The sequence below is a fragment of the Oryctolagus cuniculus genome, chromosome 1, assembly GCF_964237555.1.
Source record: "Oryctolagus cuniculus chromosome 1, mOryCun1.1, whole genome shotgun sequence".
NCBI lineage: Eukaryota > Metazoa > Chordata > Mammalia > Lagomorpha > Leporidae > Oryctolagus > Oryctolagus cuniculus.
In genome coordinates, this window is record NC_091432.1 from 87,311,997 (window position 1) to 87,334,895 (window position 22,899).

The 22,899-nt window shown below is 38.7% G+C and overlaps 1 protein-coding gene across 9 annotated transcripts in view; it reads right to left on the reverse strand.

The window, feature by feature from the left end:
- Positions 1 to 22,899, reverse strand: part of MTMR2 (myotubularin related protein 2) — a 92,387-nt gene that overhangs the window by 44,331 nt on the left and 25,157 nt on the right. For all 9 annotated transcript variants that reach the window (XM_070077037.1, XM_017343791.3, XM_017343785.3 and 6 more), the window contains one exon: positions 12,784 to 12,889. Coding sequence is in view for 1 of the 9 variants with exons in the window: in XM_002708615.5 (XP_002708661.1) it covers positions 12,784 to 12,889 (106 nt within the window). In the remaining 8 variants the exon portion in view is untranslated. The remainder of the gene's footprint in view (positions 1 to 12,783; positions 12,890 to 22,899) is intronic.

Here is a 22,899-nt window from a genome sequence, read left to right on the forward strand (position 1 = left end):
ATTTATCTTTCCTTTCACATTAAAATTCAAAAGAATTCTGCCCTCCACTTCAAAACACATTAAAGTTTGTTTCAATATCAAATAAAATGTTCTCTCAACTTTTTCAGCTGTCATTGATATTACAGTACTATGTATTTCATGACAAACAGATGTCATAAGGGTCTTGAAGGTCTTCAAAAAGTTTGTGGAAAATGTATGTACTGAATACTCTATGCATGAATTTAAAAATTTTAGTAATAGGGCTGGCGCTGTGGTATAGCTGGTTAAGCTGCTGTCTGCAGCACCAGCATTCCCTATGAACGCTGGTTTGAGTCCCAGCTGCTCCACTTCTGATCCAGCTCACTACTAATGCACCTGAGAAAGCAGCAGAAGATAACCCAAGTGCTTGGGCCCCTGCACTCAAGTGAGACACCCAGAAGAAGCTCCTGGATCTTGGCTTTGGCCTGGCACAGCCTCAGCAGTTGCGGCCATTTGCAGAGTGAACCAGTGATGGAAGGTATTTCTCTCCCTTTCCCTCGCTCCCTTTCTCCCTCTCTCCCCCCTCACTGTAGTTTCAACTTATAAATTACAATAAATCTTTAAAACAATTTTAGTACCAAATTAAACTCATCTTCAAGGTACTAAAAGGATACGACAACAGTTTAGAAATAAGGCCTGTCACAGCAACATGAATTCAACCAAAACAAGAACAAGTATCAAATTTATGGTGAACAGTGAGTGAAGAATGATGACACTATTAAGTATTACAAAAAGTTCATGGGGTCAATGCTCCCAAAGAAATCAGCAACTTTCAAAGATAACTTGCTTTAAGAAGGAATCAGACAATGTTAAAGACAGACGCTTACATTGGCAGACTATATCCATTAATTTGCAACGAAAAAAGGACTGATGACTAGCAGCAGAAACAACAACCAACACTACAGACATCTCAATAGGTTCTGCTTACACAATTCAAATTGAAAAATTAAAGTGGAACAAACTTCCCATGTAAAAGGTACTAAAACTGTTGTTCACAGATGAGCTGCACAGGGCTCCTCAGTTCAAGTTCAGCTACTCTATAAGCTTAGCATTTATGACTGACATGTTTCAAGAACGTTATTTTGAGACAAACTACCAAGAAATCAACACACACTGAAAATTACTTAAAAGCTACTATGTAATTACACTGGAAGCATTTTTTTTTTTTTTTTTTTTTGACAGACAGTGAGAGAGAGAGAGAGAGACAGAGAGAAATCTCTTCTTTTTCCGTTGGTTCACCCCACAAATGGCCACCATGGCCGGCACTGTGCTGATCCGAAGCCAGGAGCCAGGTGCTTCCTCCAGGTCTCCCATGTGAGTGCAGGGCCCAAGCACTTGGGCCATCCTCCACTGCCTTCCAGGGCCACAGCAGAGAGCTGGACTGGAAGAGAAGCAACCGGGACAGAATCCAGCGCCCCGACCGGGACTAGAACCCAGGGTGCCGGCGCCGCAGGCAGAGGATTAGCCTAGTGAGCCGCGGCGCCGGCCTACACTGGAAGCATTTGAGAAGGTCTTACTTTATCTTTTTCCTGGGGGAGGGGAGGTGGGGAAGAATGATAGAAAATAGTAGTATATTGAGACAAGAAACACACACACACACACATTCAAAAAATTTGTGGAAAATGTGTATTATCTGTTAATATCATTTCTCCACAAACTTTATGAAGAAACTTCTATGTCCATAGTCAGTATATATTGTTACGTATTATACTTTACATAGATAACATTTCATTCATTTATTAATTTCTCAGCTGATGGATGCTAATCATGTACACAAATGACATTTTGAAGATCTTCATCTAAATCTACTTGAATAAAAGTGAGAGTTTCTAAACAAGTAAAACCAGAACTGCAAAGAGTAATTTTTGGTAAATATTGTCATATTTCTCTCTAATATGACTATATTGATTCATACTACCATCACCTCTATATGGGAGTTCCCTTTTCTCCCCTTAAACAATATTTGCTATTACCATACTTTTAAATATTTTTACTGATCTCGGATGTCAAATAATGTCTCTCTGTTGCTTTAAAAAGTAATATATCCCCAATTATAGTGGTTTAACATTTTAACATATTAACAATTTCTGTATATTCATCTTTAAATCTCTAGTTTATAGCTTTTCTCGACTTTCTACTAGTTATTTTATTAACTTGCAGGGTTTTGTGTTTTTTTGTTTTTTTGTGTGTGTGTGTTTTTTTGACAGGCAGAGTGGACAGTGAGAGAGACAGAAAGAAAGGTCTTCCTTTTCCATTGGTTCACCCTCCAATGGCCGCTGCGGCCGGTGCACTGCACTGATCAGAAGCAGGAGCCAGGTGCTTCTCCTGGTCTCCCATGCGGGTGCAGGGCCCAAGCACTTGGACCATCCTCCACTGCACTCCCGGGCCACAGCAGAGAGAGAGAAGCAATCGGGACTAGAACCCGGTGTGCTGGTGCCACAGGCGGAGGATTAGCCTATTGAGCCACGGTGCGGGCTGCAGGGTTCTTTTTAAATATATTTTGGATACTAATGCTTTACCAATTTACATGTATTCTTTGCATGTCTATTTTTCCAAAATGTAGTTTTCTTTTTTCAGGTTCTTCACATAGGAGGTTTGTAATACATAAAGTCAATAAGTCTCAGAACAATAAAAATACTATTCTTTTATGGTTACTGCTGTAGGGTCTTGTTTAAAATATTGTTGCTAATTTAATATTATAAAGATGTGACACTTTCTTCTAAAATTTTGATTTTCAATTCTAGATTTTTAATCTAATGAATTAAATTTTTGTGTGAGGTTGAAAACCAATTTTAAAAAAAATTTTAGGACATCTGCCATTCTGAGTATGTTCTGTATCCTGCTTCCCATGTTGGATCGTTCTCTCCTTTTTTAATTCTATCAGTTAGTATTAGCAGATATTAGTCTTGTTTATGTGATCCCTAAGACTCTTAATCCTATCATTATGATCAATTGTGAACTGAAACTGAACACTTTGGCTAGTGAGATGGCACTGGTACATGCCATCTTGATGGGATTGAATTGGAATCCCCTGGTGTCGCTCCCCGTCTTTGTGGAGGAACGACACAGGACCCTGCGCTGTTCTTTTGTCTGCTCGGCCCTTCCCGGGTTTGCTGCTGGTTCTTCCCGGGTTGGCTACCATCCCTTCCACCTCCATGGAAGGGCGGTTCCCCCTGCCACTTTCCCCACTTCCACGGGGGAGCGGCACACCGCCGGCCAGCTCTCTCGGGGGCTGCACAGGTGTTCCTTCAAATAGATGTTCCCCATGCATGTTGTCTCTCTCCTCCTTTATAGTCCTCTTCCACCAATCCCAACTCTGCTACCCACACGCCGAGTACGCTGCTCTCCTCCAATCAGGAGCAGGTCCTACAGTTTATTGGTTGAACTGGAGGCAGCTGTGTAGAAGTTGTTTCCTCCTCTCCCAGCGCCATATTGTGGGAGAGCAGATGCATAGAATAAGTCTTAATTCCAGTAACTTAGTCTAGTCCGAGTTACTCCCAGTTGCTCCCCACACCCTGGCACCTTTCTAACTCTACCATTTGGGGCAAATTCGATTGAGCATGTCCCAAATTGTACATCTCCTCCCTCTCTTATTCCCACTCTTATATTTAACAGGGATCACTTTTCAGTTAACTTTAAACACCTAAGAATAATTGTGTGTTAATTAAAGAGTTCAACCAATAGTATTAAGTAGAACAAAAAAAATACTGAAAGGGATAAAGTATTAAGTTGTTCATCAACAGTCAGGACAAGGGCTGATCAAGTCACTGTTTCTCATAGTGTCCATTTCACTTCAACAGGTTTCCTTTTTGATGCTCAGTTAGTTGTCACCGATCAGGGAGAACATGATATTTGTCCCTTTGGGACTGGCTTATTTCACTCAGCATCTCATAAATACAACATCAGGAACATATTGATTTTTCCCACCGTACCCACCCACCTTCTTCCTCCTCTCTCTCTCCTATTCCCGTTCTTATTTTTTACTAAGATCTATTTTCAATTAACTTTACACACATACAGTTCACTCTAGACTAAATAAAAATTCAACAAATAGTATGAAAAATATAACTGTTCCTCAACAGTAGGTACAAGGGCTGTTTAAAGTCACTGCATCTCAAAGTGTCAATGTCCCTTCCATAGATTACCTTTTAGGTGCTCTATTAGTTACCACAGATCAGGGAGAACATACGGCATTTGTCCTTTTGGAACTGGCTTATTTCAAAAAGTATGATGTTTTCCAGTTTATTTACTTTGTTGCAAATGACAGGATTTCACTTTTTTAATACTGCTCAGTATCCCATGGTGAACATATTCCATGATTCCTTTATGCAGTCTTCAATTGATGGACATTTTGGTTGATTCCATACCTTAGCTACTATGAATTAAGCTGCAATAAACACAGGGGTACAGATAATTCTTCCATATGCTGATTTCATTTCCCTTGTATAATTTCCTCTTAACACTGCTTTACTGTATCCTATAGGTTTTGATATGTTGTATTGTCATCTTCATTCATTTCAAGAAATTTTTTGACTTCTCTTTTGATTTCTTCTATGACCCACTGCTCATTCAGGAAAATACTGTTCAATCTCCATGTATTTTCATATGTTCTAGAGATTCCTGAGTTGTTAACTTCCAGCTGGATTCCGTTGTGGTCAGAGAAAATGCACGGTATGACTTTGATTTTTTTGAATTTACTGAGATTTTCTTTAAGGCCTGGCATGTGGTCTATGCTAGAGAAAGTTCCACACACAGGTGAGAAGAGTGTATATTCTGTAAATGCAGGATGAAAAGTTCTTAGATATCCATTAGCTCCATTTGGTCTATAGTGTCAATTAACTCTGTAATTTCCTTGCTGATTTTCTGACTCGTTGATCTGTCCATTGCTGAAAGTGGGGTACTGAAGTCCCCCATAACTAACAATAGCAAATTTAATATTACATATACTCTACTGAATTATTAAAAATTCGAATGCTTGGGGGAAATATCATGTTAGCGGATGTACTCTAGATAATAATCCAATGATAAGAATTAATACAATTATCTCTGGCTTTGGTTCATAAAGAAAACATCTATAACAAAACACAAATTTTTATAGGATAACCACATTTGCTTTATTTAAGCATGTTAAATATTATAAGACAAGGCAGATTGTTAAAAACAAATTACATGATATTATACCACACACACCTGAAACAAGGATGGGAGTAGGGATGTGGGTAAGGGTTGTTGCAGCAATTAAGGCACCACTTGGGATGCCCACATCCCATTACTGGAGAGGCTGATTCAACTCTTGGTTCTTGTGCGACCAATACAACTTCTTGCTAATGCATATTCTGGGATGCAGCTAAGGCATTTGGGTCCCTGCCACTCACATGAGAGGGTGGAGACCAGATGGAGCTCATGCTCTTGACTTTGGCCTGGCCCAGCCCTGACTGTTGCAGGCATTTGATGGAATGAAGCAGCTGGTAGAAGGTCACTCTCTATCTTTCAAATAAAATAAAGGGGCAAAAACTAAAAGACATAGACTACAATTCCATTTTAACATTTAATTCTGAATTGTAGACAAAACATTGGTTTGAGTGCCATATAACAAGCTTTTCACAAAGAAAAGTAAATGCTACACAGTTTGACTTTTGATTTATTTATTTGAAAGTCAGAGTTACAGGAGGAGAAGGGAGAGGGAAGAAAGGAGATGGAGAGGGAGAAGGAGGAAGAGGGGAAGGGATGGAGGGATGGAGGGAGGAAAGAAAGAAAGGAGGAAAGGAGGGAGGGAGGGAGGTAGAGAGAGAGGGAGAGAGGAAGAGAGGGAAAGATCTTTCATCCACTGGTTCACTCCCCAGATGGCCGCAACAGCCAGGACTAGGCCTAGCTGAAGCCAGAATGGAGGAGCTTCATCCACATCTTGCAGGTGGATGGCAGGTGCCCAAACACTTGAGCAGCTTCTGCTTTTCTCAGGCCATTAGCAGAGATCTGGATCGGAAGCAGAGCAGCTGTGACAAGAACAGGTGCTTGTTTGGAATGCCAGTGTTGCAGACAGACTTTAACCACTATGCTTCAACTCCACCCCCATAGTCTGACTTTTATTTTTCAATCACCACTATTTAAGGAATATACTTTAATTAAAGCCAACAAATCAAAAATTCTAACATATAGTGATATGAGATTTATTTTTTTAGTGAGTCTATCAAGTCAGTTCTTTATTTCTTTTTTTTTTTTTTTGACAGGTAGAGTTACAGACAGTGAGAGAGAGAGAGAGAGAGAAAGTCTTCCTTCTATTGGTTCACTCCCCAAATGGCCACTACCAACGGCACCACACCGCACTGATCTGAAGCCAGGAGCCAGGTGCTTCCTCCTGGTCTCCCATGTGGGTGCAGGGGCCCAAGTACTTGGTCCATCCTCCACTGCCCTCCCGGGCCACAGCAGAGAGCTGGATTGAAGAGGAGCAGCCGGGACTAGAACCTGGCACCACAGGCAGAGGATTAACCAAGTGAGCCATGACACCAGGCCCCTGGGGGCAGGCTATTTTATAAAGAGAAAAGGGTTCTGTTGGTTGGACGTGCAAGAGACTTAACCAGTGATAACTCTTCCTTGCAAAATCCCAAGGCATCACAGAGCAACACCTGGCCGACACAGGGAGCTCATGTGCCTATGTGCCTGGTCTCTCTCCCATCTTTTTTAAAGCTACCAGGATTCAGTCATGACTGCTCTATCCTATGGGCCTTATCTAATCTTAATCATTTCCAAAAGGCCCCAACTCTAAACACCATAATCAAATGACGTTTCCATCCTCTTAACAGTATTAACATATGACTCTGAGGAGTAAAACTCTCAGATATGTTTAGGAGCACAAACCACATTCAAACCATAGCAATGAGCAAATAAATCACAAATAAGTTTCTCAGATTCTTTATTTCACTCAGTGGCAAGCTTCAAAAATACATTCTTGTGAAAGGCCAATTTTAAAAATTATAAATTAATTTAACTTACATTATTAAAAATTCTATATAAAAGTTTTTAAAATAAAATAAGCTTTACTACAAGTGCAGAACAAATGAAAAAAAGATAAAAAAAAAACTCCACAATTAGTCACTGAGAAAAGTATAATTCAATTTACAAAAAAGCCTAAATTTGTGTTCAACTTTTCAGAAACACATCTACCAGATTATATTTTCTTTTTATTTTTCTTTGGATTATATTTAAATAATACTTTTATTTCATAATGAACAAGGCTAACAAACATAACACAAATAGAATTCCTCCTGAATAAATAAAAGTTCAGGATACCTAGACTAGTTCCAACCCCAGCCAATTTTCCAATCTGCCTTACTGATGCAGAGGCAACAAATCTTGTTTGAATACAAAAGCCTTAGTAGAAAAGACTTTCACATTAACTGTTAATCTGCTAAAATGCCCTCATTTCAGGAAAGTGCCATTGTATAGTACCTGTAGCAAGAAACCTGTGCAATTTCATTTAATATTTTTAATGAAATTGGACTAGCTTTTTACTGTTTTGCATTCTCTACACTTCTATCTGAAACTGTTCCTAAAGGATCTATAAAATGTTAAGGCTCAAGACAGGAATAAACAACGAGACTACATGGAGGACACAAAGCCTAGAGATTAACCAAATTCCAATCATCTGTGAATGATCATTTTCAAAACTACCCTCATCCCACAAGCAGGGCCAAACTACAGACAGTGGAAAAGCAACACAAAGCTGTCTGCAGTTAGTTTCACTTATAATTAACTAAAACACTATCACTTTATGGTTGATGGTATATACAATAAAAGTAAAACAACATCAATTAGCAAACCTGAAAGAGGGAATCAAATTTTATTATAAAAATCTATGCCTACCAAAAAAAATAATCATTCAACAAGAAAGTATTATTCAAATTCACTATTTCCACCTCAAAAAAATACTTAAAATATATTCCTTATTGATGAAGAATATCTCGCTTAGCATTGAAAAAGCTTAGCAGCAAAATCAGGGAGGACAAACTCTCTTCTGCTAAAGAGAAATATGATTGACCTGAAAAAAATTAAGGGCAATATGTAGCTGTATGCTTTTAAGTACATAATGTATTTCAGTTCTGAGTATTAGCCTTCTCATTTATCAAATGTCAATAATAAATCTGTCTCATAATTGTAACAAAAGTTATCAAAGAGTTATCAAAGAGATAAGGCATGTAAAAATGTGTATCATAGTAGTAGGCCAAATATTTTTTAGTCATTTCAAGCAAATCCTTCCACAAGCCCCATCCCCTCAAAAAAAAAAAAAGGAAAAAAATCACATACATTTGAAATTGGGATTCATTTCTGAAATGATACTAACATTTAGAGTAGTAATGTTACTCACTGAGCTCCTTCTCAAAGGTAAAAAAAAAAAAAAGACTAATTCAAATGAAGCTATATCTAACAATTAAGATTTCTTTAAAAATGAGAAAACAGGGTAAAAGGCAGCCTAAATATTTGAGTTTCCTTTTTATTTTGCTGCTCCTTTTTGTACTATACAATGGAAAGATAGTCAACCTTTGTTACCTAAAATCATCTTCTTAATTTAGCATTTCCCATTTGTCCATTCAGTTTAACAAAAACTCTCCAAAAGCCTTGGTCAGTTGTGAAAGATGCGGTATTAGTAAGGCACTAATGGCCGGCACCGTGGCTCACTAGGCTAATCCTCCACCTGTAGCGCCTGCACACCGGGTTCTATCCCAGTCAGGGCACCGGATTCTGTCCTGGTTGCCCTTCTTCCAGGCCAGCTCTCTGCTGTGGCCTGGGAGTGCAGTGGAGGATGGCCCAGGTCCTTGGGTCCTGCACCCTCATGGGAGACCAGGAGGAAGCACCTGGCTCCTGGCTTTGGATCAGCGCAGCACTGGCCGTAGTGGCCATGTGGGCGGTAAACCAATGGAAAAAGGAAGACCTTTCTCTCTCTCTCTCTCTCTCTCTGTTTCTCGCTAACTCTGCCTATCAATCAATAAATAAATAAATAAATAAGGCACCAATGCCAATACACAGTAACAATTCCTGCAGGAAAGAGTTCCTGTATAAATCCAATGGATTCCCTGTGTAATCTAGAGCTAACATAGTCATATAACCCAGGACACACTTGTGTGTAATGTTAAACTTGAAGGGACAACAGGCATAAAGAAAAACATGAAAGAAGATTTGACAGCCAGTGCCGGGGCTCACTAGGCTAATCCTCTGCCTGCGGCGCCGGCACCCTGGGTTCTAGTCCCGGTTGGGTCGCCGGATTCTGTCCCAGTTGCTCCTCTTCCAGTCCAGCTCTCTGCTGTGGCCCGGGAAGGCAGTGGAGGATGGCCCAGGTGCTTGGGCCCTGCACCCTCATGGGAGACCAGGAGGAAGCACCTTGCTCCTGGCTTCGGATCAGCGCGGCGCTGGCCGTAGTGGCCATGTGGGTAGTAAACCAACGGAAAAAGGAAGACCTTTCTCTGTGTGTGTGTGTGTGTGTGTGTGTCTCTAACTGTCTGTCCAAAAAAAAAAAAAAAAAATTGATTTGACAATTCAGAAGGAAAATGAAAGTACTCTGTAATGAGTTTTTATCATTTTTTTCACCAAAAAAATAAAAACAAAAGGATACCACCTAGTGCCCAGATCTCAGTTTCTAGTACCATTCTACATAAAAGGGACAAGGGCTCCTGGAAAAAAATGGAGGATGATTCTAGATTTGGAACAGGAAATACAGAGGATGAGCTTGGTGCATCTTGTAGTACCAGAAAGCAAGGTATTCAGAAAACACAATGCTGGCAATATGTCAAAGGGACACAAGATCTTAATGAAAGAAATCCCAATTTGGATTTAGCACAGTTTGAATAAAGTAGTTCTGAAGTGTAACAAAAAGTGTGAAGTAAATATGCACAAGTACTTAATAAAATAAGTGATGGAACAGATCAATAAACGAGGATAAACAAATCTCCAATGCAGAGGAATTCTGAAAAATGTATACAGATATTTCACCTTAGAGGAAGAAAAGCACAATTCTCTACTGCTTAAGTGTAGACTGTGAATAGCAATTTCTTTCCAGATAGCATAGAAAAAGAAGAGGAGAAAAACTATTTCACAGTGAGAAAACCTAACACTATCTCAACCAAGTGGTCTATGTTAAAATCTACAATGATAAATGATGTTGACAGTACGTACCTTTGGTATGTAATGAAAATGGCACTTTTTCTCTTCAACCTTCCTCCCCAAAACACATAACCCCAGTTTAACAATGGATAAAGCCCTGAGGAGTCTAAAAGATGCCTCACCACAAATCCTCAAACCTGACAGGGTCATCAAAAACAACACATGTCTAAGAAATTGACACAGACAAGAGGAGCCTATGGAGACATAACAACCAAACGTAAGGTAGTAAGGATTAAATCTGGGAACAAGAAGGATATTAGGTAAAAACTTAAGGATATCTGCAAAAATTGTGGAGTTTAGTTACTAATAATGTTTCAATATTGGTCCATTATATGTAATAAACATACCATTCTAATCAAATGTTAACGTTAGGGAAAACCAGACACAAAGTCAAGCATATAGAAACTCTTTGTAACTTTTCTATAAATCCAAAAGTGCTCCAAAATAAAAAGCTTCTCTAATGAAAAATAAGAAATAAATTACAAAATTTTACAATCAGATTACTATTACAGTGCTCATTTTGTGTGGGAAACCTAAGCCAGCTGCTCATTATTTGAGAGAAATACAGTGTCCTGAGGAAATGAAGGAGTCTGTCTACACTGCAGCTCTCTTTCATCCATCCACTTTCGGCATCCTGCAGTATACTGCAGTTGACAAGTGTCCAAGTAAGCAGTGTAAACTTCTCTTTGTAAGATTACACAAATAGCTTAAGAAACTTCAGATAACAAACAGCAGGCAGAATACAGTATTAACAATGAAAGCACAGACAATCAGCAAAGTGATATTTCTTCAGTGTGAATCCTTTATCAATCATTATGAGGACAGAAACAATATGTCTTTAATAAGATTTGACCAAAAGCAAGCCCACAAAAATTTCATTTTCAGCTTTTCATTACTATAATGAAGTACTTAACATAGGGTTCCTAAGAAGGAAGGGGCTTATTTCAGCTTATGGTTTTGCGGGTTTAAATGCAAGATCAGGACTCCATCATTCCAGCATTCTGGTGAAGCCATGCGATGGCAATGGCTGAGCATATGCAGAGCAATGACCAAACAGCAAGTCAGGAACAAGACAGAGTAGCTACCAGACCCAACTCAGCTTTTACAACCAACCTCTTGTGAGAACTACTTTCTAAATGCACACCCTTAATGAGCTGAGGACCTCCCCTTAGGCCACTTCCCAAACACTGTAACCGGATTAAGTCTCTAGCCTCCTAGCACCACCAACCCACAACTTTGGATTTAAACGCCTGCATTAATTTGGTAGGCAAATCCTATTTAAACCATAGCAAAGCCTATAGATCATTAATGGATTTTTAATCAATGTAATTAATAACCAAAAATTTATATACATGAAATGTATGTTTTTAAGTAGTAACAAATTAAGGAGCGGCAACAATGATTTTATATCCACTATTAACAATGAACCTTGCACTAAATCTATGTCATGTTTCAGGATAATAACTAACAATATTATAGTCTTCATAATTAGCACATCATGTATTCACATTATGAACAAAAGGCTTTGTAACTTTTAGTGATATTTAATATCATGCTATACTCAATCTAGTATTTTATAAAATACCATAAAAGATAATGACAAATATGCAGAAGCCCTTACAGCTTAGATTTTTTTGAATTGTTTTGAAATAGATGAAAAAATATACTTTCTTGATATATGCTCAGTAAAAATTATCTCATCAACGATAACAGTGTTTTAGTTAAAACTGGCTAAGTATAACTACTGAGAAAGTAGTCACGTCATGAGCGAAAAAAAGATTCTTAGGTGCTCTCTTCTGTATGAGTATACAAGAAGACAGCTCTCTCTGAATCAGAAAGTGACTCTTCACCAGACACCAGATCTGCCAGCACTTGATCCTGAACTTCCCAGTTTCCAGAACCATGAAAATGAATGTTCATTGCTTAAAAAAATTATGAAGTAAATCAAAGGTTAATAGCACACATGAAATTCATTTACTCTACTACTTCATAATGGTTGTAGAAAAGCAAGTGAATCCAGAAACATACAAAGTACTACAGAAAACACTGCTGATGTGGTTAATCTTATAGAAATAGGCCTTTATAAACAGAGGAAGATTTACAAATTATAATGAGACATATAAGAACTAGCACACAGTGTGTAAGTTATTTTGCTCCAGAGCTAAACTGCATGGACAGGAACACTGATAAAAAAAATGTATTACCTATGAGATCCTGGATACATTACTAATTCTCTAATTGAATTACTCCTACTTTGTAGGGAGGATTCCAAGGGATAACTCACATGCAGTACTTAGAACAAGGCTTGGCACACAGTAAGTACCCAATAAATGCCAGCATTAATCACCACTATTATTGGAGTAATCAAGAAAATTATTTATTCTACAAAGAAATTCATTAATTACCTTTTGGCAAAGCACTTAAAAATGACCAATCTTAAAAAAGAAGTACAGGTTTCTCTTTTACAATTAAGTATGTATTCCAAATTTGCTGGCCTGTTCCGGGATGTATCATAAAAACTAAGGTTTTTGAGAATATTCCATTAATATTTCATGTGGGCTACAAATACCTAACAGAAAGTACTTCTTCAGAACTTATAAACAAGATACATACCTTCAAATCAGGAGAGAAGTTTTCTGCAGAAGTTGAAATGGAATCTGATGATACAACAGAAGCTGATTTTGTATGCACTGAATTCTCTGACTGAGAAGTAGAGGCACTGCAAAATACAAAAAGCACAGTATGTTTGAAAAAACAGAGCTATAAAAACCAATTTCGGATACTTCATTTCTTTTTTCTTTTCTTTTTCTATTTGACAGGTAGAGTTACAGACAGTGAGAGAGAGAGAGAGACAGAGAAAGGTCTTCCTTCCGTTGATTCACTCCCCAAAGGGACACCACAGCCGGTGCTGTGCCGATTGGATACTTTATTTCTAACTCCATTGTTAACTGAAACTTCCATTTATTCTCCAAATACTAATGAATGTCAAAATCCCTATCGCTGAAGGGTTAAGTATTTTTACTACCCAAATTCCCTCTGAACAGACTCTCCCAGACTCATGAACAGTCTCAGGCTAATTTCTTTTTGTTACTCATCCATCTATTCATCCATCCAAAAAATATTCATAAAGTAGCCTAATATGTAAAACCAATATGCCAGGCACCATGATTTAGGGATAAATATAAGACGACTCCTCATGTTCAATGAAGCTTATTAGATTCTTCTTGCAGAGACATGCAAGTAAATAAATGGCGCAATGTGGTAATGAACACACATACACTCACCTCATGTATAGCTATGGGAGTTTAATAGAAAAGGAAGTTCAGGGAACATCACACAGGACTAATATCTGAGCTGAGTCTTAAAAGACAGGAAATTATCAGGCTGCAAACAAATAAAAGAATTCCAAAAACAACCAAAAAGCTCTGCAAAAACATACAAGTATTAAGGTGTGTAGAATATTTGAGAAGCTATAAATATTTCAACAAGGCTGGATATGCAAAAGAGCAGAAGATGAGAATGGAAAGACAAACCTATCTTTGTAACTCATAACTTTCCACATCAAATTCTCTACTTATTTTTTACCTTTTTAAGTAGCATGCAGAAATTGCACATTCTCTGGGATATAATGTGACATTCCAATACATATACCAGTATACAATATGTACTGATCAATCAGGAAATTCACATTTCCATCTCGCCATTACCACCCAATGTTTAAAGTATTTGAAATACTCCTTCCCAGCTATTCATAAACATATATTATAAGTCATCACAAACTATAGTCCCTTCAATATGCTACAGAGCACTAGAAAAAATTCCTTCCCCCATTTAATTGTATTTTGGTATCTGTTGTCCAATACAGCTCAACTCACTCCACCTTCCCAAGTTCTAGCAATCACATCCATATTCATGGATTTTTTTTTTTTTTTGAGATTTCACATATGAGACAGAACATGTGGTATTTGTCATCATCTGTTTGAAAAACAATGGGGATATGCATTTGGCCTACTGATTAAGCTGCCAATATCCTATGCCAGAGTGGCTGAGTTCAAGTCCCTGCTCTGCTCCCAATTCCATCTTCCTACAAAGGTGATAGACGGGTCCATGCTACCCACGTGGGAGACCCGGATTAGGCTCCCTGCTCTTTTGGGCTGGCCCAGCTCTAGCTGTTGCAGGCATTTGGGGAGTGAGCCAAAAGTTGGGTTTCCTGTCTGTGTCCCCCTGTCCCTCAAATAAATAAATGCTGTCTTATAAAAAAATTATTATATCCCATCATTTGCAGCAAGATGAGACTGCAGTACATCACGTTAATTGAAGTAAGTTATACACAGAAACACAAATTCTATACTTTTAACAAGCCGGCCTTGGGTATGTACTTCTGTCATTATACTAAGTAGCCACATTCTTTTTTTTTTTTTTTTTTTTTGGCAGGCAGAGTGGACAGTGAGAGAGAGAGACAGAGAGAAAGGTCCTCCTTCAGCCGTTGGTTCGCCCTCCAATGGTCGCCGCGGCCGGCGCACCGCGCTGATCCGAAGCCAGGAGCCAGGTGCTTCTCCTGGTCTCCCATGGGGTGCAGGGCCCAAGCACTTGGGCCGTCCTCCACTGCACTCCCGGGCCACAGCAGAGAGCTGGCCTGGAAGGGGGACAACCGGGACAGAATCCGGCACCCCGACCGGGACTAGAACCCGGTGTGCCGGCGCCGCAAGGTGGAGGATTAGCCTAGTGAGCCGCGGCGCCGGCCAGTAGTCACATTCTATAGCTTCATTTTCTTAAATTCCTACAGAACTAGTAATACCTGATCACATACTGCTTTTTATTACTTATTGATTTCAAATATATATATTTTTGTGTCATCAATTAAATTTTACATGCCCCCAGGGCAAGGATTATAATCTTTATTTTTTTGTTTTCTGTAACATCTATTTTAGTGAGTATATATGCTGTTAACAAGTGCTGTTTGTTAAACTGCTACAAACTTAATAACTGATATCATTTCCTTTTCTCAGTAAAAGGAAATCAAAATTATTTAAGGTAAGAAAAACCAATGATGGAAAAACCTGACACTGAATTGAGGTTTAACATTCAGATTAAAATAGGTATTTTTCTAAATCTCCTTTCCCAACACATTAGAAGTTTTCCTTATACCAAAAGTCAAAATTTTTTCATTAGATTTGATGTAATTATTCATCTTTGATTCATGATATTTAAGAACAATGTTTTAGTTTTTAGTTTAAAAATATCTATAATAAACTTGTTCCTAACAAAAAGCAAATTTACACAATGGGAAAATCATCTTCTCCAAAAATAAATTGTCACTTAAGCTAAATGGATGAAAAACGCCATTCCAGTGGGAAATTCAATAATATTTTTTCAAATGCAAACATCTATTTATTTCATTTACTAATTCAAAGAATGATGTGGGTTTTTTTTATAACTAAGAACTTACATTATACAAGAAGCAGCCACAAGAAACTGGATTATCTACTTTACAATGTATAGAAAGAAAAACGGATAGGCTGAGAGTATTTTCTTTTTTTATTTATACTGAACTTCTGACTGATTAAATGACAACTGCCTCAAAGTAGCAGTAAATAATTACACTTCAGTCACAGTACTCCGATATTGCTGGCTTCCTACTCTCTACAGATTCTTTTCACTTCCCTGACCTTTGATCAGGGTAGGCTGTGCCCAGTCCAAGATGACAGGCTTGCTTTCGGCATCCTTGCAGCTGGGAGAACCATACGACAAAATTCTGGTCAATGAAATTTAATGAGAAGTCTGATAATGGTTATGGAAACCATTTATCTTCTTAATAAAGGAGAGTAGAAACATGAGGACAGTTTTCACCTTTTCCCACTTTCTCTTCCCCAGAATATGTAAGCCTGAGAAATAGAGTAGCCATCATGTAAACATGGGCAACATGCCAGCCTGCTAGGGACAGGAGGAGCACAGGTCCTTACAACATCACTGAGCAAGTGCATCCACACCAACTTTCTCCTTCTGAGGCTTGTCATGTAAAGCAAATGAACTTCAATTTTCAAAATCATTGTAACAGAGTGTTGTATATAATCAAACATAATTCTAATATGGCAATCAACATGTCATAAAGTCCATCTTGGGAAAGTTCAAGTGTATAATACTACTTTATATGCATATGAGCTTGAAAAAAAAAAAAACAAGGAAAGCTCTTACAGGCAATAAAACACAATTAACATCATAGGTAGTACACTATCTTAAAAAGTAATTTTCATAGAGAATATCATACCAGGTAGCACCAAGAAACCAAATAGCTCTTTAGAGCCAAGGTATGAGGTAAGCAAATCTAACATAAATATAATAAAACCAAATGCTGCAACCTACACTTTGCTGTCTAAGATTCAATGAATCAGTCTTTCAGGCAAAGTGTGGTAAACCACCTTTAATTATTAGCATCTCTTTTCAGACACACTTAAAATGATACACACAAATATGGGTAGATACTGATCCATATATGTGTGTATATATATGTATGTGTGTGCGTGTCTACACATATATATATATATGTGTAGACACGCACACACATATATATTTCAACATAATGAGTTGACAAAAGGTTCCAGACCCCAGGAAAACACCGAGGAGCTGATGAGGAAATGAGCTGCAATCTATCACAGTACTGTCCTTGATATTAGGGCAGAAATACACACACACAAACACACAGCAGAGCTGTGAAAACTTCTGATATCAAGATGAAGTACTGCCCTTAGTGGCTACTCAGACTGAAAGCAGCCACAGGCACACAAGAATGCAGAGCTCTATTCTCAGTAGCTATTTGTTTTCTTCTGTCATACGGCTCTGTGCATGTTTCTGATTGCCATAGCTACCAGTAAAATACACTCTAGTTTCGACTGCTTTTTTCCATTTCTCTGTTTACCTTTTATGAACCATTCCACAAACAAGTTCTGTATTTCCCAAAATTCATGCCCTTGCCCATGTCATTCTAAAACAGAAGGCTCCTTCACCCCAATCTATTTATTAACATCCTACCTACCCTTTAAGACACAGGCTGGCTTTTCCAAGAAGTTTTCCCAAGGTTTTCCAGCTGGAACTAAACTCTTAGTCTCTACATTTTTAAGAACTTTTGTCTAGGACTGCACTTAATACTTTCCATATTAGACTACAAGAAATGTTAATTACATGCCTTCTTTTTTAAATTATAAACGGCTAGAGAGTAAGAATCCTGTAATTAGCAAAGGGTTTGAACTTGAAGTAAAGACTGAAATCTGCTAACCTCATAAGTCACCAAAACCACTTTGGCCCTTAGATTTCCTAGGCCCACAGACTTCACTGCTGTCAATCCAAACATTCCTGTTATCCTTATCATCTTCAGCCTCTCTTCAAAATGTCAAACTTTCTCATCAACTCTCTATCACATATGTTCATGACCATACTACTATAAGTTCCCTCCATCCACTTTCTCTGTCCAAGTATTACTTCAACAACTAACTCTCTTCCTAAATAACACTAGAATCTTTACTCCATAATAGTTAAACTGCCTGAGATGCTAACACAATGTTCCCTTTTGGACTCAACCAACATCTCCTCCTAGGAATCCACTTACCTGCAGCCTTTATACAGGAACTATTCTCTTTTCACACATCTAACAAAGCTCAAAGGTGACAATGACATTTCCCCCAGCTCAACTCCCATGCTTCTACACTAGTACTTTTTCATCTTCTTGTACAAAAGGCTTCTTGTGAGGTTCATGGTTTTAAGGTATACAACCTCCTTGTTACTCTCATCTTCCCACCTTCTGATCACTCCTCACCAAGAACTTTCTCATCTGACTCATTTTTTTCTCCACTATTTATTTGTAGTTCAAAGTTGGCATAATTTTGAGAATTTTACTGTCCTCAGGGTCAGTATAATTGGCTACACTCAAAATTCCTCAATTCCTACATTCCCTCATTCATGTTCCCAATTTAACACTGAATTTGTAGTCACACCCTGCACTTTATCATTTTTGGGAACTACTCTGCATCCATAATCTTAAACTCGAGAAGGTCACTTCCTAACCACAGATGCTTATCTTTCCAAATATCTCACTTTCTTAACTTTCTTTTCCCTAATCTTTAACCTAAAGGAGACAATCAGATCCTCAACTCCTCCATTTTTAATTGTTCTTCAGGATTCATTGCTCTGTCTCATCACTTCATTTCCCTTCCCATTTAACCTGGAATAAAGTATGTAAGATACTATACTCTCTTGGCAAACCCTCCATGCCCTTAAATCCTATCTACTGGCCACAACTACCTGGCTAATCCCTAAATTTGGACCCAATTAACCATTTACCCTCTCCCAAACTAAAGCTTTGCTACTACATCCAAACTGGGGCCACAGAAGACTCAGGATTACAGACATCAGATGCAAGGCAATGCAAAGCGACACTCCCACTTACCAAGTAACATATTTTTTTAACCATTACCATTTTCTCCCCAAACCCATCACATCTAATCAATCCAAATGCCTGTAAGTTTATTTCTCTATATTCTCTTGAATAGATCTCCTCTCCACGCTAAGTTTTACCGTCTTAACTCAAAACCCCTTCAATGGACTCCTGCAAATCACTTGTCTTCTGTCACCTACTCATTCTGTATTACATCCCAAGCCAATCATAAAGTGATCTTTCAAAAGCGCAGTTGTGATTGTATCTCTCCCCTGTTTAAATCTTCAGATTCCTCATTGCCTACAGAATCTGGCTCAAATTCCCAAGCATAACACATGAAGTTTTCCAGGAATTAGCCCTTATTCTACACACTCATCTGGAATATTTACTCCTCTTGTGCCACTGCGAATAGTTGGCAGACTTCCTATGTTCTCTGGCCATTACATGCCCCTGTACCTTTGATAATCCTGCTCTCTCTGCCTGTGATGGCCTTCTTAGTCTTCCATGCTCTCTTTGCTCCATCCATCTGATAAACACAACTTCTTTACTGCGCACTATACATTTTTCTATCATAATTACTGCAATACTTTACTGCATTTAGTTATCTACAAATTCCTATTCTCACATATTTTTCTTATTATTTACTATTCCAAGATTGTTTACTCCAGAAGACTATTCTCTCACCTTCCCACAATAAAACATGTAAAACGCTCAAAAACGAATACTTGGCACATATTACTATTTGTGGTAGCTAAGTTATTCCACTCACATTACACCACAAATCAGATTTGTTTCATAAATAAAATTAATGACAAAAACTAGGAGGCAAGAACTACAATTAAAGACCTAATGTTTATAAAGTAAAAAATTATATCTGTTAAACAGTATTGCTATTAGTACTAGAACAATGAACATTTCTCCTACTACTGGAGCATGAATACAATTTAAAAATGAAACATTTCATAGAAAATAGAAGCTATCAAAAGAATTTTTCCTGAAATTTTCAGGTGAACAATTTCCAACCTGAAATTTATGGCTTAATATTATATTATTTTCTTATTTTAAGATTTTATTTATTTATTTGAAAAGCAGAGTTACAGAGAGGCAGAGGCAGAGACAGAAACAGAGAGAGAGAGATCTTCCATCTGCTGGTTCACTCCCCAAATGGCTACAATCGCTGGAGCTGGGCCAATCCAAAGCCAGGAGCCAGGAGCTTCTTCCAGGCCTCCCATGTGGGTACAGGGGCCCAAGGACTTAGGCCATTTTCTATTGCTTTCCCAGGCCACAGGAAAAAGCTGGATCAGAAGTGGAGCAGCCAGAACTCAAACCAACGCCCATATGGGATGCCAACACTGCAGGTGGCAGCTTTACCTGCTACACCACAGCATTGGCCCAAACATGATTTTCTTTCTATACAAATAAACCTCTAAAGTCTAAAACAGTACTAAAAAGGACAAGACAGTCTCAGTGGAAGAAGGGTTATACTTATGTCATCAATAATAAATAACCTCTGTCTCTAAGAAAACATGAATATAAATGGAAATGCACATTATTCCTATTATCCATAGAACTACATTTTCCAAAACTGTTTACCCTAATTTGACATACTCTCCTACTACACAAGCTAATTTCCCTGAAGCAACGCATCTTCTTTTTTTCCTCTTTTCTTGCACATTGAATATGAGTTTTCTTTCCCATTTTCATCCCTAACTCTTCTCTCTCTGGATCACTAAGCCTTGGGTGAGTACAGTCAAAATCAGCTCATATGTACATTCACCCAAGGCTATCAATGTCAGTTCCTGGTAACATTCAAATTACAAGAACGTTTTTCAAACATCACTCCAAAAATTCCTTAACATCTATATTCATTATGATGAAAATTCTTACACTGGCACCCAAATGCCTCAGAATCAATTCACACCTCATAATCACAGCTTTCAGAGTGTCAGTCTCCACTAATGATACATCATATCTAACTCTAGCTCAAGCCTACATTTCATTGCAGCTATGCAAACCAGTCCCTTGCCATAACCAGCTGTTACGGGTATTTGGGGAGTGAAATAGTTGATGGATTTTCTGTCTCCCTCCCTTTCTCCTTCTGTCTGCCTTTCAAATAAAATTTTTTTAAAGATTTCTTTATTTATTTGAAAGTCAGAGTTACACAGAAAGAGAAGGAGAGGCAGAGAGAGAGAGAGAGATCTTCCATCCGCTGGTTTACTCCCCACACGGCTGCAATGACCAGAGCTGTGCCAATCTGAAGCCAGGAGCCAGGAGTTTCTTCCGGGTCACCCACACAGGTGTAGGGGCCCAAGGTATTGGGCCATCTTCTACTGCTTTCCCAGGCCATAGCAGAGAGCTGGATTGGAAGTGGAGCAGCTGGGACTCGAACCGGCACCCATATGGGATGCTGGCAGTGCAGGTGGCAGCTTTACCCACTACGCCACAGCGCTGGAACCCTCAAATAAATTTTTAAAATATTTTAATTATATAATCACATTCTTACTTTAAAGTATCAAGTTAAGCCACATACTAAATATATTTCAACACCATGTTTCTTTCTTTTTTTTTTTTTTTTTTGACAGGCAGAGTGGACAGTGAGAGAGACAGAGAGAAAGGTCTTCCTTTGCCGTTGGTTCACCCTCCAATGGCCGCCGCGGCTGGCGCACTGTGGCTGGCGCACCGCGCTGATCCGATGGCAGGAGCCAGGTACTTATCCTGGTCTCCCATGGGGTGCAGGGCCCAAGCACTTGGGCCATCCTCCACTGCACTCCCAGGCCACAGCAGAGAGCTGGCCTGGAAGAGGGGCAACCGGGACAGAATCCGGCGCCCCGACCGGGACTAGAACCCGGTGTGCCGGCGCCACAAGGCGGAGGATTAGCCTAGTGAGCCGCGGCGCCGGCCTCAACACCATGTTTCTTTCATTAAAGTGTTTAAGAGAACATTTATGTATCATGGAGTAAAAGGAAATAATCTAATAGCTACATTTATTTCAGGAGTTCTGTGCTATCCCTGTGTAAATGTAAATGTAATAATTTTTCTTAAATATAATGAGAACTGACATCCTATAAAAAAGGCACAATTTCCTTAAATATTTTCAATGCTTATACTGACTATACCAGAAATTATACTCATCTTTCAAAATATATTTGAAAAACACTGTAATTTAGTAAAGTGATTATATCTCAAATGTGCTTGCAATTTCAAAATACATATCATTTCAAATATAATTATTATAAATCAATAAATTTCTGAAAAATACATACATGGTTAGCTCATAATTCTTCTCTAAATAATTTAATTGGGGGCCGGTGCTATGGTGCAGCGGGTTAAAGCCCTGCCCTGAAGCACCAGCATCCCACATGGATACTGCTTCAAGACCCAGCTGCTCCACTTCCAATCCAGCTCTCTGCCATGGCCAGTGAAAGCAGTACAAAATGGCCCAAGTCCTTGCACCCCTGCACCCACGTGGAAGACCCGGAAGAGGCTCCTGGCTCCTGGCTTTGAATCGGCACAGCTCCAGCCGTTGCGGCCATCTGGGGAGTGAACCAGCAGATGGAAGACCTCTATCTCTCTCTCTGCCTCTCCTCTCTCTGTGTAACTCTGACTTTCAAAGAAACGGATAAATCTTCTAAAAAAATAAATTAATTAATTAATTAATCGGACAGATCTGGAACACAGCAATATAAACTCAACTAACTCTAGGATATCACCCTTGCCAGTGCCCAGCAGTGTTGTTTACAAGGCTTTTTATTCTGTGATATGCACACTTACTCCAACCCTGTAACCTCAGCACACTGGAGCCGGTTATTAGCTTCAGTGGCCTGACTCATTTGGAACACTTTTCTGCCAAGATAAAAAATGGAAATGCATGACTTGGAGCAATCTCAGTATTTGCATTTCTGACAGTGCATTCATTCTTCTTTCTAACTCCACATGAGATTTTCCTTCATAAGTCTCTTTCCACATCTGCACTCCATATTCTATGCCTTAGGGCTCAGCCACCTTCTGCATTTCAGCAAAATTTCTATCCTTACTATCTCCACTGTCTGCATACACAATGACTCCTTAATTCTTTGCTTCTGCTCCTAACAACCAACTCGCTAAAATGGCCCTTCCTAAAATCCCCAATGACCTGATTGTTTTTAAAAAAAAAAAAAAAAGTCTTTTCTCAGTTCTGATTCTATAACTTCTCATCTCCTTTAACTAATATATTGTTTCGGCTATCCTATGTCTGTTTAATACTTTTGAGCATCTACTATATTTGGCATACTATTCTTTTACAGAATCCTAGAGATACAGAG